At 36.6% G+C, this 22,267-nt stretch overlaps 1 protein-coding gene across 1 annotated transcript in view; it reads left to right on the plus strand.

Annotated features, from left to right (window-relative positions):
* The window catches only part of MOXD1 (monooxygenase DBH like 1), a 79,717-nt gene extending 60,610 nt beyond the window's left edge, over positions 1-19,107 (plus strand). The window contains exons 7-12 of the mRNA XM_065888970.1: positions 674-840; positions 1,940-2,131; positions 3,661-3,720; positions 7,527-7,669; positions 17,722-17,890; positions 18,424-19,107. Coding sequence (XP_065745042.1) covers positions 674-840; positions 1,940-2,131; positions 3,661-3,720; positions 7,527-7,669; positions 17,722-17,890; positions 18,424-18,585 — 893 coding nt within the window. The 3' untranslated portion in view covers positions 18,586-19,107. The remainder of the gene's footprint in view (positions 1-673; positions 841-1,939; positions 2,132-3,660; positions 3,721-7,526; positions 7,670-17,721; positions 17,891-18,423) is intronic.
* The last annotated feature ends 3,160 nt before the right edge of the window (positions 19,108-22,267 follow it).

Consider the following 22,267-nt stretch of genomic DNA (forward strand, 5'->3'; position numbering starts at 1 on the left):
CTGCAGAGAAGAAGCAATTAATTTTATAGTGGAACGGATTTATAATTGTTGGGGCTCATACCGTCCGTCCTTATGATAACTTATGTCACAGGAAGAGATGTGTCTTATTCATCTTTCCTCCCCACTGTGCCTGTTGTTGTGCTGTTCACATGATAGATTCTTAATAACTGTTTGTTGATCGAATGACTGATGAATTATTAAAAGGCTGGTAATAAACTATAAAGAAAGTTAACCATTAGTACTTTTCTTCATCACCAGGTGGTTTCTAGACCAAGGGGTTTTCACCTCTATGTAAATGTTCCTGAACTTCACCTCAAAACAGTATAAAATGAAACTCCTGTTGAGTTACTCTATATTCTAATGAATGACTTTAGAATTTTCGTTCTGTCTTCATGTTAGGTAATTGTGGAATATATCAGCTGGTCAACACAAATGTGTCTCCTATGGTATGCTGTGTAAGTCAAGAATGGTTGCAGACCATATGGCGACTCGTCTTTTAATACCTCTTTGTGAAGCTGAATGTTGCCATCCATTAATCTTTGCTTGTACTCCTTTCCCTTGAGAGATTTTTAAGAAAAGCCAATGAACCCATTTCAGCTGAATCTGGAAAACTTTTTCTTTTTTAAGAACTTAAACTCACTTTTAATTATTCTTGTTTAAATGCTCGTTCCAGGCTTATTAGATAATTCTGGATTGAGGTTATTTCACACGACAGATATAAGGAAATACGACGCTGGGGTGATTGAGGCTGGCCTCTGGGTAAGCCTCTTCCACACAATCCCTCCAGGCCTGCCTGATTTCCGCTCTGAGGGTCACTGCACCCTGGAATGCCTGGAAGAGGTATGCTGTGTCTGAGTTTATGAGCTGCTGTTTCCAGATTAATCTATGCTCTTAGAAACTATGTTTGGAAAATTCCAAGTTAGTTTATTATTAATCTTTTTCTTGTTGTCATGCTGTAAAACAATTATTTACAATTTTAGCAAGACCTTTATTGCTTTTTTAAATCTTGAAGACTACAGGTGTAGAATTCTTAAAGACAGGAATAATTTTCAGGGTGTTTTCCTTCCTTTCCCCTCCTTTGATTGTTTCATAGTGGATACTTCACTTTCTCTTTTACAATTTTGACCTTTGTTTGTGTAGTCCCGTTTTCCTTTCTCAACTTTATCTTTTATCCATATTTGTTTTTCCCATGATTCATTTTCATTTTTTTCTCATTTTCTCTGATTTATAGTTGCCTTCCCTTCTTTAACCAAAGAGCAAGAATAACTAATATAAAAATACATATTGGATAAGAGAAAACCATATATAAGTATTTCAGAAAGGCTGCTTCCACTTATAGTTCTTTTTTCTTGAATTAAAGTATTTCGACATGGTTAGTATTCCTTATGAATTATAGGATATTGTGGTTGTAGACAGTATGGCAGACTGGTGGAGTGGAAAGATTGTGCTCTTCTGAGTTATTTAAGCCATTTAGACCATGAATTAAATTGCCATGACATCAACCACTAGCTGTAGGACCATGAGCATTTCATTTAATTTCACTCTCCCAGTTCAGTTTTCTTATCTGGAAAAGTGGGAGTAGATTCTCCTTTTAAGAGTTTCAATGTGCAAGCTACCGACATACTGGAATCTTTCTGCCAGGAGCTTTGACTGCTTTCTTACCTACTAAAAGAAGAAAGAATAAAGATAATATTTAGAAGTGGTCCAGTTGGTCCTCAGCAAGCATTAGTTCCTTTTCTTTTCTCCCAGCCAGTATTGCTTCACAAAGATAACACTGCTAGGTATAAGTCAGGAAAAATCCAAATTCAAAATGTCTGGCAGCTCATGCATTCACTCAAATTGTGTAAGCGTTTCTTCTCAGTTGTCTCTACAAGTCTGTTTTAAGGTGAACTGTCTGAGCTTCTTTGGGCTAATCAGGCCTCCCCTGTGTCCCCTGTAGGCTTTGGAAGTTGAAAAGCCAAGTGGCATCCACGTGTTTGCTGTTCTGCTCCACGCTCACCTGGCAGGCAGAGGCATCAGGCTGCGTCATTTTCGCAAAGGGGAAGAAATGAGATTACTCGCTTATGATGATGATTTTGACTTCAATTTCCAGGAGTTTCAGTACCTAAAGGAAGAACGAACAATCTTACCAGTATGATTGTTTTGTTCTTTTTCACTGAATGTCATCAAAGTCCTGAGACGTAGGTCTGCTGAGAATTAGCCGGGTTTCTACTGGTGAAATAGCTCGCTCATCCACATCCTCAAAGCCACCCACGTGGCTGTCGCACAAGCCACATGGAATGTGTTTGCTCTGTTTTCCCAAACTGAAACTCATTTTCCTTACTATTCCCAGGGGCAACTCAAGTTGTTGATTTACAAAGCAAATAAAAACTTGGGTTTTGTGCTGTAAGCATCTTTTTTTTTTTTACTCGACTCCCCGGTTAACGGTCCTTTGTCTCGCAGTTCAGGTAGCGGTAAGATCAGAAGTCTGCTTTCACCGTAAGATAGTTTTTGGAAGTTTCATTTCAGTAAAAATGAATATAAGGTAATTCTTTCATTTGACAAAGATATTTGGACATAGCTAATTATTCTGTTGTGTGTAAACCAGCTTGCAACAGTACTTGGGGTTCTAGTGGAACGACACAGAAGAGAATTTAGTGTTTTATAATAATGAAGAATTTAAAAAATTTTATGATGCTTCATTTTGTCAAATTTTTTGTTTAATGGCCATCAAGCTCAATAGTTATATAAATTCCTACCCTTATTCTCTTCTTAAACGTCAGACACTTATACTAGTTATGAAGTGAGGGTAATAGCAATATCTTTTCTACATGCAGAAATTCCCTGATCCACCCTGAGAGTAGGAAGAGGAAATTTGAGAAACAGTGATCTCAAGATTCTTAAGGACTACCCTCCATTTTATGGTGTTGTGTTGTCTTGGGACTCTCTTGGGTTATCTCAGAACTCCTTGTGACACATAACTGGTGTGCCATAAGTAGAGTGTAAATATGTTGAGATACTGATCTCTGGGCTCTCTGAATATCTAGGCAGGGAGGACAAATCTGGGGGCCATTACCCAGAGCTCACTCCCTCTGATGAATAGCCTGTCCACTCACCTGACTGGGGAGCCATAAAAAAGTATATTCATTATGTGCAGAACTGTTCAAAAGGTTGGAAAGTACGGGAAAAATAAATTACTAGTAATTTGCCTCATAAATCTGTTTTAAGAAAATGAATACCTAAGGACCTTTAAAGAAAATAATGTAAATGAGGAGATAATCACAGTAACTAGTATCTGTGGCTAAATTTTATGAAGTGTTTTATCTGTACTAAGAGCTAAATGTGTGATCTGTCATGTAATCTCCCAACAGCTGTGCAAGATAAGTGCTATTTTTATCATTATTTTTTAGATGAACAAATTGTGCCCAGTTGAGTCATTTCCTTACCTAGGTCATGCAGCTAGAACATGGTGGAGTCTGGCTTGAACAAAGAGAGTCTTATTTGTTTCTTTGTTTGCTTATTATACGAGCAAACCTAGAACTTAATATATCAAAGGTCTTATGAATCAAAGTACTTAATGCATGCATTCATATAGAAAATTAAACTGTTGGTCTACAAATGTATTAGATAAATAGAACAACATGAAACTCCAATCTGAAAGCTTCTACTTTTATGTTTTAGGGAGATCATCTAATTACTGAGTGTCGCTACAACACAAAAGATAGAGCCCGGATGACTTGGGTAAGAAGAATTTTTTTATTATTAAAATTTATTTGTGGAGGAGGAGGAATAAACTTTGATCTTAGAAGAGAAATAAGTGAAAAGCATTCACATTTGGAAGCAAAATTCCTGAATATCTTGAACATGAAACCTCATAAAAGTAAAATCAGAGCTGTTTTAGCATTTTATCAGATTAACTAATGATGCTTTGGTAATATTTGTAGTATAATTTAGTGACCCCTTCAGGAAAAGCTATCCTTAGTCTTTCAGTTTTTCCTCACCAAATATTATTATAAAGACCTGTGGTCGCTAATGACCATGCGCGTGAGTCTGGACTTAGATGAACCGAGACTTCAAAAGGAAGAATAAATTCCATGACCTTAGCGCTTCTGACCCAAAGAGAAATCTGGTCCCAACAGATTTACTGGGGAGTTCTGCCACACATTCAAGAAATAAATCACTCACGCCTTCCTCGGTCTCTTCCAGGGAGCACAAAAAAAGGGGGAACACCTTCTACCAACTCATTTTAGGAAGTTAGCATAAGCTTAATACTGAAACTTGATATGGGCAATACGAGAAAGGTCCACAACATGCACCAGAGGGAAGTAACTTTGACAAAGTATTGACAAACCAAATCCAGCATTATATAAAACTGTAACGTTAGGACTGATTTGGGCTTAACTAAGGAATGTAAAATTGGTTCAAATTAGAAAATACACTAATGCCATTATACATTAAGAGATCGAAGGAAAAAGACTTATGATCACTTCAATAGGGGCAGAAAAAGCATTCATAAAATTTGTCAGTCATGGGGGGAATAAAGGACATTTAGCAAACTAGGAATAGGAGAGAATTACCTTAACCAGATAAACATTTGCTGTGAAAAATCTATAGCAAATATCAAACTAAGTGAAATGCTAGAAGTAATTCTTTAAAGTCAGGAAGAAGACAACGATGTTTATTATCACTGGTTTTATTCACTATCGTAGTAGAAAAGAAAAAAATGAGATATAAAGATCAGAAAGGAAGAAGCGAAGAAATAAAACATTATTTACAGATATTGTAATTTTCCACATCAAAACCTCCCCCAAACTGATAAATCTAAAGTTAATTGTATTTTAGTGTGTGATAAATTATCTCAAGAAAATTCAGTTTAAGGCTATAAATCCTATAGAAATAAAATAACATTAGATGTGTTTGATCTCTATGGAGAAAATTATTAGTCATTATGTAAGACATTAAAGATCACCTAAAGAAATTAAGAGATACTGTGTTCATGGATAGAAAAGCTCCGTGAAACAAAGATAATCTTTTTATTTTTAAATTGGTTTATAAATTTGATATAATTCCAGTAAAGAAAGATCAGAGAGATTTTATGATTTGGGGTTTTGGTGTCTAACTAAGAAATCTTCACCTAGCCAAAGGTTTTCTCCTATTTTTTTAAAAAAAAATTTCTAAAAATGTTACAGTTTTAGCTTTTACACCGAGCAAGTTGATTGTAAAATCTACATAAAAGAGCAAAGCATTAAGAATTGGCAAGACACTACTAAAAAGAACGAGATGGGAAACAAGCTACTAGATTTGATGACTTATTTTAAAGCTATGGTGATTAATAGTGTGGTTTGGGTCCAGAGTTGGAAGAGTGGACCGGAATAGGGATCCTGGAAACAGACCTACAAACCCCCTGTATGGAAACTTGGTTTAAGATAGAAATGGCATTCAGATAAGTGGCAAAGGATGGACTTTTTCATTAAAGAATTACTGGCACAGTTGGGTATCCAGATGACAAAAATAAAATTACATCTTTATCTCCCACAATGCACAAAAAAATAATTTCTAGGTAGATTAAACATTAAAATGTGAAAAACAAAATATTAAAACCACTAAGAGAAATATATATAAATATAACTTTAGTACTTTGGGGTAAGAACTTATTAAACGGAACATAAAAAGTGCAAACTATAAATTAGAAGATTGATGAACTTGATTACCTTAACACTTTTGGTTACCCAAAAAACACTATTAAGTGAAAAGATAAGTTCTAAACTGAAAAAAAAATTGCAATACACAAAGCATTAGTATCCAGCATATAAAATAAATTCTATAAATCCATAACATAAGACAAACATACAATAGGAAAAAAGCAGAAGTGTGTCCCTCACTGGACATTGCCATCGGTGTCAAGGAATGACCCACTTAAAGTTATACTCTCTTCAGTGGGGCAGCCAGCAGCCAATGACTGGTTGATGTGAGAATACAAAAGCCCAATTCCCTTCCTACAATTTGGTATAACTCTGAATAGCCAACCCAGCTCGGGAACAAATTAAATATATTTACTGAGGTGTCAGCTGCACTGAGGAGATCAGCTTCTCCTTTCGCCCAGTCCTGCATCAAGTGCAAAGCATTCTGTTTTGCAGTTTGTAAAATCATTGCATATTAACCACTACATTAATGTATAACTATGAACAACACTACTATGTTTTTCACCTTCACTTTTGTAAGATAGATGATTTGCTGGATACGGAATTCTTGATTAATTTCTTTTTCCCTGGAGCACTTGAAAATGTGATTCCAATATCGTTTTATTACTTCCATCATTTATGATGAAATGTCAGTTGTTCACTGTATTACTGTTCCCCTACGTGCAATGTATCGTTTTTCTTTGCCGCTTTCAAGATTTTGTCTTTGAGCAATATGACTATGATGTGTCTAGGTATGGCTGTCTTCATAATTATCTTTGGCATTTATTGAGCTTCTTGGGTCTGTAAGTTAATGTTTTTCACTAAATTTGGGAGGATTTCCACCATTTTTTCAAATTTTTTTTCTATTCTTTTTTTCTCTTCCCTCTCATTCTGGAATTCAAATTACATACATGGAACATTTAATATTATCCTACAGATCTCTGAGGTGTTTTCACTTTCTTTCGTCTTTTTTCCTCTGTTCTTTGGGTTGGGAAATTGCTATTGGTTGATCTTCAAGTTCACGGCTTCCTTCCTCTGCCATGTCAAGTTGCTCTTGAGCTCATCCTGTGAATTTTTAATTTAGTTATAGTACCTTTCAACTCTAGAATTTCTATTCGGTTCTTTTTTCTAATGTTTTCCTTTGTCTGATGTCATTCCTTATTTGTTCACTCATTTTTCACATATTTACCTTTAATTATTTGAACATCTTTCTTTAGCTCTTTAAATATATTTATGTCTGTTTTCAAGTCTTTGCTGAATCCAGCATCCATGTCCTCTCACAATTTATTTCTACTAACTTTTTGTCCTGAATACAGATCATAGTTTCCTGTTTCTTTTCACGTTTAATAACTTTTGGTTGAAAATTGGACATTGTTGTAGCAACTCCAGATGCCGTTCTTCTTTTTAAATTAGTACCTAATTTACTACTTAGATTCAAACTGTGAACTGTGCCTCCCCTGTGGTATGCAGCTGCTGATGTTTCTACACATGACAGCAAGATTATGGAAAACTCAGTGCAATCAGGCAAAGATTCCATCACACTGACCGATCGGTATCTTGTTACTGAACATCCTCTGAAATGTTCACTGTGGTGAGAAGTTTACATCGCATACCCTGAACTTTGAGGACATTATTAAGTTATTTAAGAAAGGCAGCTTTGAAAGAGATGGACATAACTTTATTAATTTTGAAATGTGCCACTATCTTTTGAAAAACCAAATTGGCCTTTAAGTGATGATTTTTCAGCTTTAAGGTTTATGACGTTTCAATACGGGAAGAAACCGCGTAACATTTGCAGCTTGTGTTCTGTAAGTATCAGAGTTGGTGGAACATATACATTTCTAAATAAAGTATCTCCATTTTCAGGGAGGATTAAGCACCAGGAACGAAATGTGTCTCTCATACCTTCTTTATTACCCACGAATTAACCTTACTCGATGTGCGAGTATCCCAGACATTATGGAGCAACTTCAGTTCATTGGTGTTAAGGAGATCTACAGGCCAGTCACGTAAGTAGTAAACGGATTTCATGGTAGGGGTGAGGATGGGCTTTATTTTCATAGTAGATTCATCACCATGGTATGGGATTCCTTAATGTGCTGTTCTATTTGATTATTTTCAATTGGGGAGTCCAAGGGACCTTCTTGCTTGTTATGTCCAGGGTCCTTGAGACTACTCTTAGGTTCAGTAGTTTTCTAGGAAGACCTAAAGGATTCAGCTTATAGTTGTACTCATGACTAATATGTATTACAGTGAAAGAATATAAAGAAAAATGAACAAAAGGAAAAGGCACATGAGGTAAAGTCCACAGGAAACCAAAAGCAAGCTTCCAAGAGACCTCTCCTAGTGGAGTCACACAGAGTGTGCTTAATTCCACCCACGTCAAATTATGACAACATATATGAAGTGTTGTCAACTGGAGAAGCTCATTAGAGACTCAGTGCTGAAAGTTTCTACTGGGGAGCTGGTCACATAGGTGCCCTCTGCTTAGCAAATAGCAAAATTCCAGACTCCCAGAAGGAAAGCAAGTGTCAACATAAACAGCATCATCCGTACAGACAGTCTAGGCACAGTAAGTTACTCTCATCATTTGGAGAAAGTTTTATGTCCTATAGGAAATTGTTTGCTATTTAAGTTCCCTGATGCCAGCCAAAGGTCAGCCTTCCAAGCAGGTGTTCCTAAGGATGGCAGTCTCACGCCTTCTGTGTTAACTCTTTGTGTACAATTGCAGATAATAGAAATGACTTAGGATAAAATTATAAACAAGAGAAATATTATTCCTGCTCCCTTGAGATTGTGTGCTAGAGTGGGGAGGAGGTAATAAGCAAATAAACAACATAATATAAAATTTCAGATATTAAAAGATGTTATGAAAATAATCAAGACAGTGAAGGAAGTATATAGTTGTTCTCAGTAGGGTGGTGAGAGCTTCTCTTGGGAGGTGTCTTAGTCCATTTGGACTCATTACTGCCATAGACAGGGCAGCTTATAAACAACAGAAAATGTATCTGTCACTGTTCCAGAGGCTGAGAAGTCCAAGATCAAGATTCTGGCAGATTCAGCATCTGGTGAGGACCCACTTCCTCACAGACAGCCATCTTCTCACAGTGACCTCATGTGGCAGAGGGTCAAGGGAGCTTTCTCAAGCTGCTTCTATAAGGGCACTAATCCCATTTATGAGGACAGAGCCTCCCAAAGGCCCCACCTCCTAATAATGTCACCCTGGACATTAAGATTTCAACATGTGAATTTCTGAGGGTGGCGGAACACAGATATTCAGACCATAGCAGGAGGTGATGTTTGAGCAGAGACCTCAGCGATCAGGAGCCAATCAAAGGAAGATATGCAAGTATACTCTTCAGGGAGAAAAGCCAGTATAATGGATGGCAGGTATGAGGCTAGCATGTTCAAAGAACAGCAAGAAGGTGGGTTTGGCTGAAGCAGAGTGAAATTTGGCAGAGAGTAGGTGACGAGGTCTAAGAGCAAGTGGGACCCTATAGTGTAGAACTTTTCAGGCAACATAAGGACTTTGGGTTTTAAGTGTGAAGAGAAGCTATTATAGGGTATAGGGTATTAAGAATGTTAATTTAGCTACTGCATTGAGAAAGGACTCTAGGAGGGCAAGATTGGAAAGAATCATATCTACCTGGAGACTTGTGATTGTCCAGTTGAGAGGTGAGGGTGCCTTGGACCAGGATGGTGCCAATAGTGTTTATGAGAAATGGTTCCAGTCAGGTTAGCTTTTGGAGGTAGCACTCTCTGGACTTGTTGATTGACTGCATCTCTGGGAGATGGTGAGGGAAAGAGAAGAGTAAAGGGAAAGTAAGGATATGTGAATGGTGCAGGGAAACATGTTTGAAGAAGTAATTGAGAACTATTATTAATTAATTATTATTATTAATATTAAGGTTGATGTAGAATAAAAGGATTTTATCCATTCTTAGTAGTGCCACAAAGAATTAGGGTGGCTGGTAGAAATTTTGAAGTGTAGATTTTATTTTAATATAAGGAAGAATTTTCTAATGATTAGGATTTTTCAAAATGAAAAGGACTGATGTAATTAGGCAAAAGATACACATAGAGTTTTGAGGGGGTGTATTTAAGGAGAATATAATTATGGTCTCCTTTTTTTTTTTTTTTTTTTTTGTGGTACGCGGGCCTCTCACTGTTGTGGCCTCTCCCGTTGCGGAGCACGGGCTCCGGACGCACAGGCTCAGCGGCCATGGCTCAGGGGCCCAGCCGCTCCACGGCATGTGGGATCTTCCCAGACCGGGGCACGAACCCGTGTCCCCTGCATCGGCAGGTGGACTCTCAACCACTGTGCCACCAGGGAAGCCCTGGTCTCCTTTTGTTCCAAAATTTTATAGGGATTATAAATTAGGAACTAAAAACACTCTTCTTTTTAAATTAAACCTGCTATTCATAGATATGTTCTACTGAGTTCTTATCCAGACAACCCAATGACCACTAGACAATAAGTCTGTATCTACTAAAATACAAATAACAAAATGCTGGTGTAAATTAAGTTTAGGTTATGAAGTATTTTCACATACATGATTTCATTTAATTTATTTTCACGCAATTCCAATAGGTAGAGCAGTATTTGCAATCCCAGTTTAGAGAAGGAAATGGAAGCTATGAGATTAAAAATCTGTTCAACCTCATAGAATACATACTAAACGGGGGAGCTGGGGTTTGTATTGTGGTTGCTGATATATGTGCCTTTTTGTTCACAATCAATAACTACATTGCAAATAAGTAAATAAAATATCAATAAAAATCAAAACAGCACATAAAACATCATTCTAAAAACAATAGGATGTAGTCTTGTCTTTAAAATATTGAGATTATATTGTTTCTTACTAAGACTTAAGTAGTTTTCTTTTCCCTTTAGAATATTTTTAACGTATTGACTAGAAACTTTTCCTAATCAAGAGAATGTTGGAGTGAATGTTGGATGAACATTCAGAACCGTGTATTTACAAGATGAATGAAGCGTGTTCTGTGGTCCAGTTATTTTCTTTTGTGTTCAACTTGTGTGAAGTCTCTGAAACACTCAGCTCCTGTGTCCCAACGAGCTCTGTCAGTGTCCGCACGTTTGGTCTCCTTCAGGAAGTATTGAAGTTGGGGTTTTCATCACTTCTCAAGACAGGGAGGGTTGCTTCAAAGAACAGGCCAGTTTTGAGATGTTATTGACCACATAAAACCATTTAACTACATGGTTAAATATAGTTATTCTTCAAAAATATGAGTGAAAAAGAGCCTCTGTTATAGAATACATGTTTGGACTTTAAATCAGACTTTCAAGTCTAGTTTGTCATCACACTGACATAAATATCATTAAAGGCCAAACCAACAAGGCTCTGGTGAAAAGATCAGAAAGAGAGAAATGGTTTGAGTGCTTTTTTTCTGTTTTGCTTATAAGAATATCGCTAATTTGGTTTTAGGACACAATACTAAACAGGAATATCATATAACATATAACCTGGAATCTCCTATTTTTGCTTTTAATATAAGGACTATTTAGGTGTCCAGTTTTTTTAAAACATTCTGTAGCAATTCTAGGATTAAAGGATGCATTGGCGGAAAGATAGAGACAAGTACATCCTGTCTCAGGAATTGTCTGTTTTGGGGGATGCAGTTTTTCTGTGCCTCCTACAGATCTGGCAAGGCTTAAGGAAAAACAAAAAACTCCCAAAGATCAGATAACAGAGTAGACAATGAGCTCAGATAAATTTGTATTCTCTGCTGTACCACACATCACCACTGTCTGTGTGGTTCCAGTGAGGTTTATGTGATGGAAAGTTCCTGCCTTATTTGTTCTATTTCTTAAAAAAAAAAAAATCAAGAGAGGTGTTTGTATTTTTCTTTGCAGGAAAAAAATTACTTTATGTTGATAAGGTGTAAAAGTCACACAGGCTTTATTATCGAGTTTAGGCAATGCGAGAAAAGGTTTTAAAAAGGAGGACGTGGCTTCCCTGGTGGCGCAGTGGTTGAGAATCCACCTGCCAGGGCAGGGGACAGGGGTTCGAGCCCTGGTCCGGGAAGATCCCACATGCTGCGGAGCAACTAAGCCCATGCACCACAACTACTGAGCCAGCACTCTAGAGCCCGCGAGCCACAACCAGTGAGCCCACATGCCACAACTACTGAAGCCCACGCGCCTAGAGCCCATGCTGCACAGCAACAGAAGCCACCGCAGTGAGAAACCCGCGCACCTCAATGAAGAGTAGACCTCGCTCACCGCAACTAGAGAAAGCCCATGCACAGCAAAGACCCAACGCAGCCAAAAATAAATAAATTAAAAAAAAAAAAGAGGACGAAAGCAATCACCCCAAATTCTGTTAGACATAAGCAACACTAACATTAATGGAATGTCATTACAGACATTTTTCTATGTAGGTATTGATATGAAGATGAATAGAGTAGCATTAGAAAGATTATAATTTGTGCACTGCTTTAAACAAAAATATTAAAATTTAATTTTGTTTTAATTTATCAGAAGAAAAAGAAACTAAATCAAAATTGAATAACTGTTGAACAAATAAACATTGCTATTGTTTTTAACTACAAGAGATAATATTGTATAAAGGAGCTCTCAAATGTTGAGAAAATAGATCATAAAAGATAGTAACACATTTTTTTAAAAAACATGTTTCAGCTTTAGATCATAAAGATGAGGACATTCACACTTTCACATTTTCTCCCAACCTCCCTTTTGTACCTCCAAATATGTATTATTTATATTAGAATTTTTGTATTCTCAAGATTTTAAATTTTCACATTTATTTCTAAAACATAATTTCCACAATATTTAATGCAACTTTTATAGATTCAGTGATAATCCCTAATCTTTATATGATTTCTGCATTTCTGAGTTCTTTAATTTGATTCCTCGGGGTTTTGTCCTCAAGTTGCTTAATCAAGAAGGGCTTCCATGTGCCCTGAGTTCTTTTATATTTGAAATTTTCTGCATTTACATTTGGGCAGCATATAATATTTTGGGGTCTTAGGGTATTTTTTCCCCCTTTGGAGATGTCTTTGGATGAATGGGCTCATTCTTCCTCTACCTGGAGAATTCATAAGTTAAATTGAACATATTTCAGTGTTGAGCATATGAATCAAATTTTCCCGAAACACAAAGTGTTCTTTCAGTACATATATTCACTTCTTTTTTTTTCATTTCAAGGGCATTTTATCTTATATCTACAAACTTTTTTCTAATCTATTTGGGATTTTTCTCAAGCATCTTCCCATAATTTTTCAGAAGTGCTCTTCTGCTTCCTGTTTTTTCTCACTTATTTGGTACTAATTTTTTTGTCTTAAGTTTATTTCCTGTAGTCTGCTATCCCTCTTTTCATCTCATTGTGTTGTTTTTTCATCTTGTATTTGAGCTCTTGTTTAATTGAATTCATGTTCTTATTAAATAAACTTACAGCGTGAAACACTTGAGGGAATTCTCTCCAGTACAATTGATTTATATCTTCCTCTAGAGTTGATTTTTTTCTGTCTCCTTATATGAAATGTGATATAATTTCCTTTCACCCTAAGTTTGCATGGTTGTTTGTCATTTCTTGCTTACGCTGAGCCAGTTCTGTTTAAAACTTCTCTTTGCTCTGGTAAAATATAGGTGAATTTTTACTACCTTCTAAGCAAATCTGAGAGAGCTTTCTTTCTCTCCACACCACAGTTTGAAGTTTGGGTGATGTGTTTTTATGTACTTCCTTTTCTGTATTTTGAGGGTAAAGGGCTGTGTGTGTAGAGGTGGGACTCTATATCACAATGCATGGATTATTCCTTCCTCAGATTTTATTAAAAATCTATTAGAGGATGTTTACTAAGTGGTTAGGGCTGAATGCCTTTCCATAAGGGAATGTCCCAGGCCTTATATCATGCTGTCAAATCTGTTGCAGCTCTCAAGCTTTTGCTTCCATCAGGGAGATTCAGCTTTACTGGGTGCTTCCCAACATTCACTGGCTCAGGGAGTACCCAGAGGATTAGGAGTTGTGCCTCGTTAAGTCAGATTTCCTGGTTTCCTTCTTTAGCAATTTGATTGGTAAAGTATATACTGTGTCTTTTTTGTTGGTTTGTTATGTTTTTATTTTTTTTTAAGTCAAATTGCTTGAGGTAGAACATACATACAATAAAATGCCCCTATGGTTAAGTATACTGTTCTAAAGTTTTCTCAGATGTGTACCCCTGTTGAACCACATCACAAATGAGATATAGAGCATTTTCATCACCGCCAGAACTTCTCTCACACCTCTGGAGACAATGCCCCCTCCACACAAAGCTCCAGGAAACCATGAAACTGCTTTGTCACTATCTATTGGCTTTGATCTTTTCTAGATTTTATGAAAATAGGGTAAGATGGTATATACTATTTTGTGCCTGGCTTCTTTAACTTACAATGTTTCTGAGATTCATCTACACTGATGAATGTATACTGAGATTCAGATATATACATGAATATACACGTATGTGTGTATCAGCAGTCCTTTCCTTTTTATTGCGGAGTAGTATTCTCCAGTGTGTATGTATATACCCAAATTCATTTATCGATTCACCAGTTGAAAGACATTTGGATTCTTTCCAGTTTGTGGCTATTATGAAGAAAGTTGCTATGAACATGATTGTGTTCATCCTTGGATGGACATATGTTTTCAATTTCTGGGTTAACACCTAGTGGTGGAATCCCTGGATTGTACACTAAGTTTATGTTTACTGCATAAGACTCTCAAAATGTTCTCCAGAATAGCGGACCTTCTTACATTCTCACCAGATTAATAAGATCTCCTACTGCTTAACAATCTTCCCAATGTATTTTGTATTTTCCAGATTTTAAATTTTATCTATTTTAATGTGTATGCAGTGGTATCTTATTGTAGTTTTATTTTCCATTTCCCCGTGACGCATGATATAGAGCCTCTTTTCACATGGTTATTAGTCATTTATACCTGTTCCTTCATAATGGTTCAAATTCTTGTCCATTTAATTGGGTTACTTTTAAAAAAATTATTGAGTTGTAAGAGTCCTTCATAATTTTAAAGAGTTCTTTATACTTTGGATATAAATCTTTGTCAGGTATACGTTTGCAAATAATCTTTCCCAGTCTGGCTTGATTTTACTTTTTCAACTGTATTTTTTGAAGTCTGCTTTATCATTTTTGGTTTGTTTTGTGCTTTTGATGTCCCACGTAAGGAATTGCTGCCTGCCCAAGGTTGTGAAGATTTTCTCCTGTTTTTTTTTCCTAAAAACTTTATAGTTTTAGCTTTAGGTTGATGATCCATTTTGAATAATTTTTTTGTGTGTTGTATATGCTGAGGTTCCTTGTATTTCACACAGATATCAAGTTGTACAAGAACCATTTGATGAAAAAAACTACCCTTTTCCTATATAATTACTCTGGAAGGTTTGCTGAAAATCATTTCACCATATACTGACAATTTCTGGACTCTGAGTTCTGTTTCATTGTGGCACATGTTTAGCTTTGCTATAATACCACACTCAAGTATTATTATAGTTTTATAGTAAATCTTGAAATAAGAGTGTGTAACGTGTAAGTCTCCAAACTTGTCATTTTTTTTTCTTCTTCCAAAATTATTTTGGATAGTCTAAGTTTATTCCATATTTGTGTATTTTTAAATCAATTAGTCAATTAAATTAAGCTTACAAAGGAAAATTACTCATCAATATTAAATCCTTCCTTTTTATCAACTATAGTGATATATAAATAATACCCTTCTATTTATATGTATATCTGGGTAGTCATTTGGACACTGCCCAGATATGCAGAAATGTAACTGTTGTACTTTCTAGAACATTCCTAATGTTTCTAATAACTAAATCCCAGTCCCAGTGAGAACAGAAGAACTTGCTACTTCAACATTACCTGTTTCTGGTTTACAGCTTAGTCTTTTAAGGAAAAATACTCAGGATAAATCTTTACTTTTTCAGGATTTCTCCTCATTCTATCTTTTCCTTCTCTTTTCTCCAGTGGTAATCTGGAAGTGTGGTGTAGGACAGTCTGGAAACGTTAGGAAATTAGTTGGTGTGATGTTACAGAGTAGGAGCCTGAACAAATTTAGTAGGAAGGGAAAGGAGACAATAAAAGTGAGACAAGATGCCAGGTCAGGGAGGTTTTGACGTGATTCTCCTCACCCAGCCTGTCATGCTGGCTCCAACATAGGATTCATTGGGTCTACCCTTTCCTACATCCTTTTCCATATATTTATAGTAAGTAAATAAATGTGTTTATACCTCTTCTGTCATTTTACACTGTGGAATCTCAAACATATACTAGTTTACTAATTTGTTTTAGCAGTAAAACTTTTTAAGATTTCATCTACGTATGTAATACAGTATTCACTCTTACCAACAAGGCTGCGGAAAATTTAGGGCCCTTCGTCCACCTTAGTGCTTTAGCAGAGATTCCATTGCCACCTTGTGGTGTTTTAGGTGATTACAGGCTGATGATCTCCACACCCCCCCCACTCCCACCCCGCTAACCCCCAGCATTTCCCTGGTGATGAAGTTGATTTTCCTTTTTTCAAGACAAATATCTTAGCTCTTTGAAATGTAAATTTGATTTTTAATATGATTTAAAGTTATTTTATATTTAATGAAATATAAAGTTTTTAGTGTATTTAAAAGGACATTGTATGTAAATATAATGGTCAAATTTTTACTTTCAAGTCAAATTTTTACTTTATGCAAGTTTTTACATGTACAAGTTTTATTTTATACTAATTCTGGATTGTATCTCTGCAAGTCTTCACAGTGTATTTAATTTACAATGTTATAGATCTAAGGTCATTGCTAGATATGTTTAATGTAGTATGATGGTGATTGCTCTCTATGGTACTTTAAGGTCTCTGTGCAAAATAGTACATTTAAAACTCAACAAAGATATATTGACTTTAATTAAAGGAAAAAGAAGGTTAGGAATAAAGAATATAAAGATTCTCATATGTGACCTATTATTCATTGTCTTATTAGAGTACAGAGGAAATGATTTTGTTTTAAACATTAAAAATTTATCTTCGTAACTGTAAAAGATTAATAAAGGATGTTTAATTTAATTAAAAAGATAATATTCAATGTGCCTGAGTAGGTTATGTGTGTAAGAGAGAGAGTCGGTAGTGACATAATTAAATGAAGAAATTGTGAAGATCAAATATTAAAGATATAGATTCCTCAGCTGGATGTTAATTCATTGTTAATTACTGAAAATCACTGGAACTTCCTCTTGGGGTGTCAAGGGAGCCACATACCTACTGGTTAATCTCCTGGAAGGTCCGTGGAGTAGTTTGTGTAAATTTCTAAGCTATGTCAACACTTACACTTTTCCTTTTTTCAAGAATCAATAATATCAAACTTATATTTAATGAAAGGCATCACCTGAAGAGTACCTCTTGAAGCTCGTCATGTCATTCTTCTGTGATTTCGTCCTTCTTTCTTGGACATTTAACATATATTTTTTTAGAGCAGCAAGTAGAAGCAGAATGTATCATCTGTAGAGTATTTTTTTCTCAATGGAATATTAAAAACACTGGTTCAATTGCAAATTTTTCGAAACTTTTTGTCACTTAGGCAAGCTAAAACAGGGCAGCCAGCAGCGGTCAGGCTTTTCAACAGCATGGAATTGAAATTTCCAACGTTGTTCAGTACCTTTTGAGATTCTGTACGTTTCTTCATTACACTATTAGCATTATACTCGTCAGAACTGAATGCTTACCAGTTATACTGTTAACTAGAGCCAAAACAAGTATGTGAGGAATTACGAGGCTCTGGGGAAGCTTTCTAAGCCAAAACGATGTGTTTAAAAGTAATACCCATCTGTTACTAAACCGAGGAATTTTGTTTTTTTTAAAAGACTCCTTATTTTATATATATTTCTTCTAGCAACTGCTTAAGAGTTCATCAGTGCCTTGCATTAGGTTATGTGTGTGTGTAAAAATGAACAAGTATGAAGTCTATTTTAGAATGTTGAAAAGTGATGGAAACATGTAATGCTTTTGTTCTGAATATGACTAATTATGGTTATTTATTTTAAATTCAGGACCTGGCCTTTCATTATTAAAAGCCCCAAGCAGTATAAAAACCTTTCTTTCATGGATGCAATGAATAAGTTTAAATGGACTAAAAAGGAAGGTCTTGCCTTCAATAAGATTGTCCTTAGCCTGCCGGTGAATGTGAGGTGTTCCAAGACAGACAACGCAGAGTGGTCGGTAAGCCCCACTTTGTTTTAATCTTCGGGGAAACCAGATGTTACATCTTACCTGAATCCGCAACAGGTACAATCAAAGGAACAGACAGATATCCGTAAACCCAGTGGTCCAGCTCTTGTCACCTTTTTTGGTTCTCTTGGTATAGTATAGATTAGCCAAATCTTGTCTTTTGATATGTCTGCGAATTTATTCAGTGATTACTTAGATTGGCCCCAAACTCCTGATTCCACTTCCTTTGAAGAAGGCAATCTATTCTAAAACTAAAGTTGGGGTGAAGAAGGAATGAAATGGGATGAGAGCTTCAAAAAAAGACAGAGCGTGTTTTCTATCTCTTCTTTCCCAAGGGCGTGTCCGGCCCTCTTCGCCCCCTCGCTGGGAATCCTTAAGGTTCTGACACCGGGACGGTGCACAGCTTCAGCATCCATACCGCCACCCCTTTAAGCCCTGCAGAAGCGCAAAGGCTGAGCAAGCTTGGCCGCAGTCCTGCTCTTAAATCACACACTCAGTGGCAATGTCTGCTCTTTCCTTTGCAGATTCAAGGGATGACAGCATTACCTCCAGATATAGAAAGACCCTATAAAGCGGAGCCTTTGATGTGTGGAGCTTCTTCCACTTCTCTGCGTGGAAATGTGTCTCTCGAGCTGCTCCTGGGCTTCATGGTTCTGGGCGGCACGCTAAGCACCGCGAGCTTGTAATTACGTGCACCACGAAGCACGTAATCCTGTCGTGCTCCCTCACCGTGGTTTTCTGAGATCCGAACCTGACATTTAACGTGCAGGTTAAAGACACTTTGGGCGTGAAGGGTGAGGGTGAAGCTCTTGGAGACTTTCCTTTCACATGTTCCCTTCCTCCCCTCCCCCTCTTCCCAGGCTGCCTGAGAGATGTCAGTCGGGTTCTCGTCTTTTCCTCAGAAACATCTGATAAAATGTATCGACCCCCAAATAGAGCAAAGCTGGCCTGACTTAATACAACCTCTTAAAAACTATGGATAAAGTCAAGTGGAAGTAAAAGAATTCTTTAATATCCTTCTGTATTTCATTTTATTGAAATACTCCTTGTTATTTTACTTTTTAAAATTGATTTGGTTTCTATATTCCTTTTTTTTTTTTTATGTTTTCATCTTAAAGGTGTAAAAGGAAGTACTCTCCCTTCCAGCTGTCTTCCTCTTTATTGCTCTCTGGTGTGACTTCCCAGATGTAACAGTGGTCCTTCCTACCTTTCCGCGTTACCTGGTTCTGTCCTTTTCTGTGCATTACCCACAGACCTCAATGCTTTCTGATGGTGCCCATTCTGAGTCTGAGTCCCAAACTACCCTGAATCCATCTCAAAGTACTTTTTTTCCCAACCCTTCCTTGCTCAGCACTGGCCAGGTGAGTTTTTTCCTTGAGCTCTGTCACTATCTAAAAAGAAAGAGGCTATGGGAAACATAGAAATGGTACATAACTGATTGTAGGCTGAGGAGAAAATGTAATTGGCCGCAAACTCTGTGCTGTGAGGGGTGTTTTGTGGGGCTCCAGGGCAAAGGCCAGATAGTGAGAACCAGCTGAGGAGGGTGTGAGGTCCCTCTCTGACCATGGTGGGTGTCACACGTGTTGCATACTGGCTCGATCTGAGTCACAGTTGCTATTGTAGATGTATTTTCATATTAGATAATAACCTAACTTTCCATCGTAAAATTGTCACCAACTGAAAATCTTGTCACCTTATTTGGTTCTCTTGGTATAGTATAGATTAGCCAAATCTTGTTTTGTGTCTTTTGCTCATTTCTTAAACTAAGTCTGTTTGGATCATATTAATAAACTAAATAAAATTAAATTTTTGTGTGGTATCTTGCATACTCCTTGACAGAATCAAGTGGTCCAATACCGCTTGCTTTGCCAGTCCAATCAATTAAGAATGTTGCATTTTTCCATTCCATTTTTAGGCCATTTCTCCCTAGCAAACAATGTCTTCAACACAAACTGTATTATCTTTTACATAAATATTATGTTTCGGAGTTTCTCCTTCTTGATTCTCAGAATTTGTCCATCTAATGAGATACTTGTAATGTTTTTGAGGAATATTTTATTGTTAACTTCAATTCTTTTTATTTCATAAGTGTTATATCAGATTCTATGATTTTCCTTCTAAATATTTATGTAAGAAATATGATCATCTCAAACACTCCCTATTTGAAATTTCATGTTTATTTTTACTTCAGAATTTCTGAATCTGAGATATCAAAGTAAAATGATTTCCTTTGGAAATTGTGTAATATTATATTTGTTTTCATTGTTCTTAGTAAGGAAGGTGCACATACTGGCTAGAAAAGGGTACACAGCTTTTGGAAACTCAAATCTTTGGAGCCTGGGGAATCTATTTTTCTACTTAATGTTGCTAAGAATAAAGCTACATTCTTCTGGTAGGAATTCTCATGAATATATATAATTTTGAGGCACTGACTCTTTCTTTGAAATTGGGATAGGTTATCTGTTGAATATTTGGTAGGATTCTGATTATATTCCAAGTTAGTTTGCTCTTTAGTTGAGCAGACCTTCCTGAACAGCCCAGGCTTTTTACTGCTGCCCTGGATCAGGTCACAGTACCTGTTTCCTAGGCTGTCAGGGAGGAGTGCCTGAGACTCAAGGGAGGACAGAGTCTCCATGTACAATGGTCCCTGGTTTGAGCCTCCGTGTGGGGAGGGTCAGAGAAGCAGCCATGATAAAACCAAAATTCACCAAAGCCACGTGAGGTTGAAAGTATCTTGGGTGATCATTTTCTCTGGAGTGGTCTCAGGCGGGGTCAAGGGTGATAAGAGTGATTAGGGTGATGCAGTCAACAGAGGCAGATGAATTAAGAGCTCTGGACTTTATCTTAACGGCTACGGAGGCCAATGATGAATAGCAAATAGCAGGACATTTGGAAGCAGGATATAACTGCACTGTACGATTTGCTCAACTAAACTCTTATTGTTGGACGTACAGGCCATTTCCCGTTTTTCAGTATGATAAACATTGCTGTGATTAACGTTCTTATAATTAAAACTCGCATTTCTATAAGTATTGCCTTATAAGTTACTATAAGTGGAATTACATACTAATAATTGCATATTTTTGAGAATTTTGATGAATACTGCCAGATGCCTTCAACTTACTGTTCAAATTATTCTCAAATGGTTCAAAGAAGAATCCTATCTATCTACTCAGCCAGCTAACAGAGAAAGACCTGAACTAGAGTGACACAAATGACCACTTTCACTTTGCTGATTAAAATTAGTCACGTGGCTTCACTGGAATGTGAAAGGGGCTGGGAACGTAATGTCTGTTTGGATAGCTGCCTCCTAACGATAGCACTACAGAAGAGAAGCTCTGATGCAATAGATATTTTTAGCAAAATTGACTTCCATCTAATCCAGTAAATTCCAAGAGTTTTGAGTTTTAGAGACAATTATCAGACCAGTATAGTGTTGTCAACTATATATATATTTGTCAAGTAGGTCACTAAACAGGATAATTAGTATTTATTTAACAATTTTTTTGGAAGCCTACTTGGAGCCAGGCTCTTGCTAGAATGTTGAGCTTATGATTGGGAGTAAAAACAGATATTGTCTCTGCCATGATGGAGATTATAGCCGCATGGTAAAGCTCATAGCTGAGCCAAACAAAATCTCCTATCTTTATTTATTTATTTTTTAAATGGAAGGATTCAGAATAAGTGTCAGTCCTTCAAACTGAATAAATTTAGCTTTATGAAATGCTTATTCATCATCCTGAACCATCCCTTTTCCATAGATTATTTGGACCACAAACATAGTTTATATAGTTTTATCTATTTTGGGTCATCTTAGTCTTACAAGATCTTGATTGACAGTTGTATCCAAATCCAGCATAGTCAAACTGGTAGTTTATGAGAAGAAAATGGTCAACTGAATAGACTTATGGCAGCATCCCCTACCCCCCTGGTGAGAGGTGTGTTCCATGTAAAATATGAATAGCGGTGGAAAATTGATACAAAGTTAAAGAGGGTTACTGTTCCACTTTTCAGAGTTTCGAATATATGAATGTACATTTGAAAGTCCAAGCTATATAGTATGAAACATTTCCCGAACTCATTGACCACTCTACCACGTTGTAGTGGAGCAATGTTCCCTAAGGAACAAACTTTGGGGCACACACTTTTCCCCGCAGAGCATGTCCAGGTTTATGGAACAATTTTTCTGAAGATTGCAACGTGTTCGTGGCTAGCTGCAAAGCATAGCCCAACAGACACGGGCCTTCCACGTGTGTTCATTGGTCTATTCCTTATTTGCTGTTCTTTTTGCCAACAAACACTATTTTTTATTAATCTAGAGTTAGTACAATTTACGGAGAATAAAGAAAAGGGAATTAACTTTTTTTA

The sequence above is a fragment of the Phocoena phocoena genome, chromosome 12 (genome assembly GCF_963924675.1).
Source record: "Phocoena phocoena chromosome 12, mPhoPho1.1, whole genome shotgun sequence".
Classification (NCBI taxonomy): Eukaryota; Metazoa; Chordata; class Mammalia; order Artiodactyla; family Phocoenidae; genus Phocoena; species Phocoena phocoena.